Source organism: Falco cherrug, assembly GCF_023634085.1.
Source record: "Falco cherrug isolate bFalChe1 chromosome W unlocalized genomic scaffold, bFalChe1.pri SUPER_W_unloc_1, whole genome shotgun sequence".
In the NCBI taxonomy this organism is placed as follows: Eukaryota; Metazoa; Chordata; class Aves; order Falconiformes; family Falconidae; genus Falco; species Falco cherrug.
Window position 1 is genome coordinate 6,740,456 of NW_026599288.1, and position 8,074 is coordinate 6,748,529.

The 8,074-nt window shown below is 50.1% G+C and overlaps 1 protein-coding gene across 1 annotated transcript; it reads right to left on the minus strand.

The window, feature by feature from the left end:
* Positions 1–92: 92 nt before the first annotated feature.
* LOC129734904 (vigilin-like) lies at positions 93–7,074 on the minus strand. Its single transcript, XM_055700277.1, has 9 exons — positions 6,933–7,074; positions 5,863–6,017; positions 5,310–5,525; positions 3,452–3,658; positions 2,759–2,974; positions 1,707–1,913; positions 1,385–1,492; positions 720–823; positions 93–228 (listed from the first exon to the last, which is right to left on the minus strand). Coding segments are annotated over exons 1-9 (1,293 nt in total). The 5' UTR covers positions 7,012–7,074; the 3' UTR covers positions 93–227.
* Positions 7,075–8,074: the final 1,000 nt, after the last annotated feature.

Genomic DNA, 8,074 nt, shown 5'->3' on the forward strand with positions numbered 1-8,074 from the left:
CCATTTCTCTCCTTGTACCACCACCACTCCAGAAAAGCAGAGGAAATGTGATGGAGACAGCACACTGGGTTAGCTACAGAGCCCCTGATACAATCTACTAAACACGAAGAGTGTGAGCATGGGAAGGACTAGAAAGGCACTCCACTTACTGTTAGCTCCATTCTTGCCAATGAGGTGTCTATGGAATTGGTGGTCAGCCTTGATTTCTGTGTAATCCATCCCATTGATCTAAAAAGAATTATATTTTATACATATATATATGTATGTATAATATATATTATATTATATAGGGCCAGGTAGGACAGGCCACCGCTTCTGTCTCGTGCCCTAAGTAACTGCCTACTGCCAGTATTGGCACTGACTCACCAGCGGTCAGCTACAAGCACTTCCGCTCTTAAGCAGAGCACAAGCATTCCTCTGCTTTGAGAAGAGAGCATTGTGCTCATGAAACATTGAAAAGACTCACTTCTATGCCTCTCCAGCTATAACAAAGAGAATCCTTCCTTCTCTGCACCAAAAAAATGAATGCTGACTTTTCAAGAATGCTATGGATGAGTTTCATAACCAAGGGGTGTCATCCACCTGCCACACAATTTGTCTTCTGCAAGTTCGATTAAGCATGTCAAGACATCATATGGATGTGATAAACACCTCATCACCTCTGCTCTGTTGCCCCTTCTTCCCCCAGTTTCTTACTGGAACTAGTAACTCCAGCTCACCAGTTCCTTGACCATGGCTTCAATCTGTTCCTGAGCCACATGCACATCTTCTGTAGGTCCTTCCAAAGTGATGTTATCCTCTCCTCCAGTGAATTTGATGTGAACCTTGAGGTGAAAGACAATGAATCTCTTAAGAATTTGCCAAGATCCAAGCCAGGCCAATGCTCTTGGTCAGGCCTACACCATCGATCCCTGCCACTAAGAGATGCGCTCCTTCCCAAAAGCCCAAACAAAATCCCCACAATTTTACGAGTCAGTAACTTAACAATTTCGGCCATATGGCAGTGCCTAGAGCCCAAGGCTCTGGTGCTGTCCCGGTTTCTGCAACGGCTTTGGAGAAGTTTACTCATCTAGCCTTTATCTAGATACCGTCTAACTCACCAGGGAGAAGCCTTGCTGCACTCGCCATTTCCAGGTATCCTACTACATCAGTTCTCAAAACAGCACCACATAAAGCTTCCTTGGAAGGGCTCAACCCATGACAATAACATAGGAGGAGCAGTGTTTGCAGCAGTGAAAGAGAGGGTTCCCTTGAACAGCAAAGATCTGTGTCATTTCCCCCTGGGTTTACCCACGCTAGAATATACCTCTCTTTTCCGTGACGAGTGATCTGGACTAAACCTTTTTCTACGCCGGGGGTACTAAGCTAACCAGCTCATCCATACCTTTGGCATCTGCTGAGTTATTTTGGCCAGGTTCTGTCCTTTCTTTCCAATAATGAAACGATGAAGCCAAGAGGGGGCAGAGACCGAGGAGACGGTAAAACCGTTGGCCTGAGAGACAGAAAAACAGAGAAGCTGTTTGATGGACAAACTGGAAGAGGCCTTCACAACAATTCAGTTCCAATTCCCATGCTGCACCTCGGGTATTGACTTCTAAGCTGCACCTCTAATGGCCCAAGAGAGACCACCCTCGCTACACCTGTCAGTGCTCACAAATGGATCTTCATGGGACCTTCAAAGGAGGCCTAGCCCATCTTGTCAGTACCTTTGCATAGACTTCAGTCAATGCTTGCCCAAGTTTTTCAGGCTCGCCTCGCAGTATCACCGTCTCCGAGCTACTGTCAGTGGGTGGGATCTCGACAGAGACTCCAGTCTTCTCCAAGATCTCCGGCAGGGAATTCCCCTTGGGGCTGATGACATACTTGTGCTGGGACGTCTTCACCTCCACTGCAATAGTCGTAGTCTTCTTTTTCTGTAGGGGCAGAGACACTGAGGCATCAATCACAAGGGGTCGGGGAAGGACAAGAGCGACAGGAAGAGGCACAAGATGCAGTCAAACTCTGCACCCAGCAAAGAGCAAAGCCAAGCTGAGCACAGTGGCTCGGCAGTACCCTAGCACCCCTTGGACCCCCGCCTACAGAAAGCCTTGTGCTCAAAAATTCACAGGGCAAGTACAAAACTAGCATGCTGTGTCAAGCTCCCTGGGACATGGCATGGAAGAGACCACAAACACACACAGGCATGTCGTTGTCGTCGTCCCCGTCCCCCCGTTGGACAACAGGGTTCAACTCCCAGCCGTCTCCCAGGCAGTGCTGTGATGCAACACTGTGCAGGCTATAAGCCGATTGTTGAAATCCAGACTGGTACAAATACAGACCTAACCACGAGGAAAAACAGCCCAGCAACCCACAACAAGGATATTCACAGCAACATTGGCTGTGGGAAATAAACTGGAGTGACGTTCACTCTTCAGCAACTTCTACTTAGGTAGCAACTTTGATACTGTCAGCTGGCCACCCCTGTAGACTTCACACTTCTTTCCTTCCTTAGTAGCACTGGTGTGAACAAGAGCCAGGGGAGCTTTTGGTGGCCTGCTAATTCCCACGGTACAGAAAAGCGAGAAATCTGTCACCTCCCTGATAGTATCAGCCCAGCTCCCACTCTGCCGAGTGAGGAAACGGTAAGATTCGGGGTCAGGTACTGCAAGGGCTGCTGAGCCAGATGCAACAGAGGGATGCACAAAAGTAGAACAAGAAGGGAAGAGTGCCTAGGAGCAGGTGCCAGGGGAAGGTGGGAAGCTTTATGGACCATCCGTACCTTCTCCTCATAGATCTTCTTAACTCGAGCCACAGCCTGGGCTAGTTGCTCCTTTTCTCCGGTGAAGACTATCTCTGTCTTGTTGACACTGGGTGGAGGAATGTTGATGCGCGTCCCTGTGTCCTGCATGAGCTCCCTCACCAGCTTGTTGTAAGGGCCAGCAATGAAAGGGTGGTACACTTTCTCCATGTCCAGCCGCTCCACGGCACGCTTATCCTGGAAGAGCCCACAACAGACCTTGGTGGGAACTGCCCTCTATATTACAGTCTCTGCCAGACACAGCTAAGTTCCCAGGGCTGTCCTGCCTGACACTCTGGCCCAAGCAACCTTCTCAGTTTGCGGGCTTGTAGATCTCCACCTCTTTCAATCTACAAATACGGTTGCTGCTGCTGCTCCTTGTTTACGATATTCACCCCTGTGATCTCCTGCCTTATCTCAGCTGGCACCTAAGACGCTTCGCTTCAACTATCAAATGCTTGTTTTGGCTTCAGAGGTGGACAAAACGCAGCACAAGAAGTTTCAGGACCTGGCAGCGGTGCTCATACAGCCAGTGAGTGGCACAATATACATCTCCGTTCAGGCTAACGTTAGCCACTGACTGTAGCCATGGTGGCTGCAAACTCCGACTATACCGTGGGGAAGCAAAATGGCTGACCAGCTAATGCCATGAGAGAGATCACAGTACTGAGGTACCTGCTCAGCGGAGATAAGCAGGATCTCGTGCCGGGCCTTCTCAATCCCTTCTTTAGTGCCGCTGATCTTGATCTGGTTGCTGGGGTCATCTAGGCAGGGGACCTGCATTTTGGTTGCAGTTTTGAGCTTCAGGTCCTGCAGCTTCTCACCCTTCTTTCCAATGACAAAACGGTGGTGCTCCTTGGGGATGGCAACTGTCGCTGAAGCCTGCAGCAGAAGAACCAAGCATCTGTGAAAAGCCTTGCCTGCCCTGGCAGATCCACAGGAACAGAGCCAGGGAAAGCAAGGTAGACGCTGCTCAGTGGTACTGCTCCTCAGAGCAAACACAACGCCTTCCCAGCACACTCTGTCTGAGGGCTGACACTGTACCAGTTGATCTACAGTGCCTCCATGCCAGGAGTATAAACCCCACCTTTCCCTCAAAACCCTTCTGTTTGCACAGGAGCAGTACTCTGAATTAGCAAAGGCCTTCCGACACAGACGAGGAGGTGCCTCTCCTCCAGTGTAAGACACCAGACAACAACTGAGATGGCAGCACACAGCTGGAGTTTATCTGAACTCTGACATCTGCTGCCAAGGCTACAGAGAACAAGACATACAGTATGACTCCTAGGAAAGAGAAATTCAACACCAGAAACCTACTGCAGGAGGCAGGCAGCTAGCACATGCTTACCGCTACTTAAGTGCTAAGGTGTCTTCAAGTGTAGCACATGCTGCTCCTGGGACTGCTTCTAGAAGGCCCCACATGCAAAAGGGGTCCTTCTCAATCTACCATTAAAGGGCTGCTCTATACAAGGGCTTCCTGACTTCTCCCCTTCTCACTGAGTTTTTACAGGTCTGGTAGCTGATGACTGCTATCGTGCTCCTGATCCCTGTGATTAGGTAACCACTAACAGCAATCAGACAATGAAAATTCAAGCTATAATGGAAAAATAAAAGATGAAGAAAAGATCACTCGGTGTGACTTTTCAGCTCTGTGTTCCTGTCCTGAAGCCAGCCAAGCCTAAGAGAAGCTGGAATACAGACACACTTTCCAGACCTGGGGCTGGGGCAGTAGGAGGTATATTTGAGAACAGTGGCTCACGGATCTGTGGCGGTACGACCTGAACTGTTTTTTCAGATGCACTTTGTGGATGTAGGGTTTTGTTCCTTTCTCTTTCCTCTGGCAGGGTATGACACAGGGGCTGAACAGCACTAAGCAGACATGGTATTAACATCGCATTACCTACCTTTGGCATTATACTTTAAAATACACTGCAACACCTGGCTGCGATACATCCTAACAAGAGCTACCACCTTGACTATGAGCTCAAGAACCTTAAGGTAAGAGATCAAAACCTAGAGGACTGAAGCAACCGAAACAAGAGGGTTGTGGCTCCTTACCAGTGTGCCTTGAGTTACACAATGCAGAACCCTGACCCGAAGCTTTTGGCTTTTGGCAGGACTTCCTTTTCTCTACTTTTCCTTCTCCCAGCCTTCCACATTCTCCTCTGAAGGACTTCAGGAAAAGCACAGTCCCATTCTCACACACTACTAGCTTTGTGTGTGAGGCTCCTGCACCCCCTCCAGCACCAGCACCTCAGCACAAAGTCACTGGTTGCAACTCAAATGTTCCAGAGATCGCAGACTCCACGCTTCATGCAACACCACGGCCTGTAATTAACTTGGAACCCTATTTTAAGCCTCATTCCCATTCCAAATTGCCAATTGGGTGCTTTGAAAACGTATGGCAAAGCTGAATTAGTCATGTAACAACATACCTCTTTGGCTTACAAGCACACGGGCCCAAGGGTCTCAAAGCATTTGCCATTCTTGGGGAAGAGCAAAGATGAAGGCAGAAACAGTTAGAGGCCCTCACCTGAGTCTGCAGTCGAGCGACAATCTGCTTCCGAGCCTTCGTGACTGCTTCCGGCTTGCCAGAGACCACGATCGAAAGGCCCTGGTCCTTTGCGAGAGACAGCTCCAGGTGAGCTCCTGTCTTCCGCATGATGTCAAGGCAGATCTTGGCCTGCTCGCCTTCTCCAAACTGATTCATGTCCTTGTATTTCCTCTCCTCCAGTGGCACATGGAACACCTGCTCAGCCACGGGACAGACACAAGCAGGGCACAGCAAGGTGTCAGTGTGCTTTTGATTGTCAGTGCCTCCCTCTGCAATCCTCCCTTCAGGCCTGTTCCAGCTATCTGTGCAACAGGGATGCAGAGCTTTTTCTGGGCAGTTTTTCAACACATCCCTCTGCCTCCAGAGCCATCCTAGCACTCAGCTGCAGTCTTCCTTGTGCCCCAGGGCAAAGTACAGCAAAGAGGCAGTTACTCTGACACACTAAGGGATTTCATACTCCAGGGAAAGCTTCACTTCACCTACTTTTTGGAGGGATGAAAAGGAGGGAGATAAGACATCCACTCCCACCAACCTGAGTGATGACAGAAGCCTTTATTGGCCAGATTTTGCTCCAGGGCCTAGCAGGTTCCCAGGCAGCTTCCAAACATGGTGCTTTCTCAGAGAGCGCAGGGAAGGCTTCCTCGTAGGTGGGAGGATCCTTCTCTTCTTCAGAGTTTAAAGCTGTTACTGCGGTGAAGCAAACAAGGCAAATGAGATGCTCTCCCCACAGAAACGCCCCCATTCATAGGCAGTGCAACTCTATTGAGGCATCAACAAGGGACAACAAAGGACTTGTGCACTACTATTCATCCTGCTACAGTTATGCTTGTGGAGAGCAGCCGAGTTTGGAGTTCAGCTGAGCTCAGCACAGCACAGACTGCAGTAGGTGCCACTACGGATGCAGGAAGCAACGGTGCAAGTGAATGGTGGCAGCAAACACAGCACATTATCGCCAACTTTGTTGAGAGGAGCTTCATCAGGGGACAACAGGCCAAGCAGAAAGAAATCAAAGGAACACAGCAAGGCTGTAGGTCAGAAGGGGACAAGACAGACACATGCCCAGGAAGAAGGCAGAGAGAAGCAGAAGCACTCTAGTTGGGGCAGAGTCCAGGGAAAGTCTGTAGTTTATGTTCGACTCAGCTGTGCACTGGGCTGTGCCAAGCGGGCCAGCTCACAGCTGGACAATGGGTGCCGAGACCCACCAGTGAGTCAGTCAATACGGTTATACTGACTTTCCCCAGCACCTGGCTGAGCAAAGGAGGAAGTGACAATCCAGCACACTGATCCCACGAGGCTCTCTTGCAGCCCAATGACCCATGCTTGCACATGCCCTGCCCCACGGCTGACAGCGTTGCTAGCCAGAGCTCTGTGAAGATCTGAGGCTTGCCTCCGCCTGGCCCTGCACTGTGCAGCACCACCGATGTGCTCCTGTTGGTGGAAAGCCAGAGTCTGGCAGGCCGCCAGCCTAGGAATGGCGAACGCCGTGCCTGGACACTTAGGGGGAGCCGGAGGCATGGAACGAGCTTGGCTAACAGCAAGGAACCTTGCCTGCGCAGTCTCTATTTAGAGGCACATCACAGGAACTCAGCTGTGTCTTCTCACCTTTCACCTGCTGCTGCGTCAAGCCACTGCGGTGTTCGGCAAAGCTCTCCTGGGTCAAAAGTGCCACCGAGCTCATCATCGACTTCCCCCACACACACACAATCCGGGTATGCCACTGGAAGAGACAGAGGAGGCAACACTATTACCAGCACCATTCAAGATGCTCACAAGTCACTCCAGGAAGGCAAATGATGTGTTTACTGAGCACTTTTCCAGCCGGCCTCTTGAAAAGTGCCTACAGTGCCAGTCTGCTGCCCTGTTCTCTTGCTGAACCACACAGAAACTCAGGGGGGATTTTTCCTCATAGCACAGTGGGCATCAAAACCAGAGCTCCTCGTTAAGAAGGCAGAGGATGTGCAACCTAAGAAGCCTCTTGGAAAGGGGGACACCCCAAGTTGTTAAAGCATACTCTCATTAATCTATCAAGTATTAATGGCGTGCAATTTTAAAACCAGTCTCCCAAGGTACACATAGGCAGTGCAAGACCCTTGTGGAACCCTGGAGAGAAAACAAAAAGGGCCCAGGATGATGCCTTTTCCTGAAAAACTTACGCCTTGATTACCAGCCGAGCATGAGCACCTGGGGCCCAGAGAGCAGCTCCTGGTGTCTCCAGCTCCTCTGCAATCCCTCCCACAACAGGCTCTACCGAGCGTGACCTTCCCTTCCGCTCCACATACAGTCTCACAGCCCACAGTAAATACCACAGCCTCCTGGTAGCAGACCCTGCTGGAACTGCTTCTCGAAGACCACCCCCCCCCCCAAAAAAAAAGAACAACCAAACAATCAGCCAAACAAAAAACTACCTGCAAAGCCCACTACAGTACATCATACAGCCTAACAGTTTCTTCTCTCAAGGTTAGGAACATTAGGAAGAGAGGCCTAATCCTGCAGCTGGGTTTTACTTTCCTGTCTCTTATCTGTTTTCATATTTTAATACAAAGAACACCTCCCTACTTCTTGCACACACCCATGTTGCAAAAGTTCTACAGGCTCTGGGCCTCTCAGTGACATGCTCTTGGACAAGTGAGACTCCTTACACCCTGGGTGAACATGCCTTTCCCAGCCCACTTCAGAAAAGCCCCGGACTTTCTGCAGCAGTGCATGTCTTTGTCAAGGATGTCACAGCATTTCCCTAAGGGTAA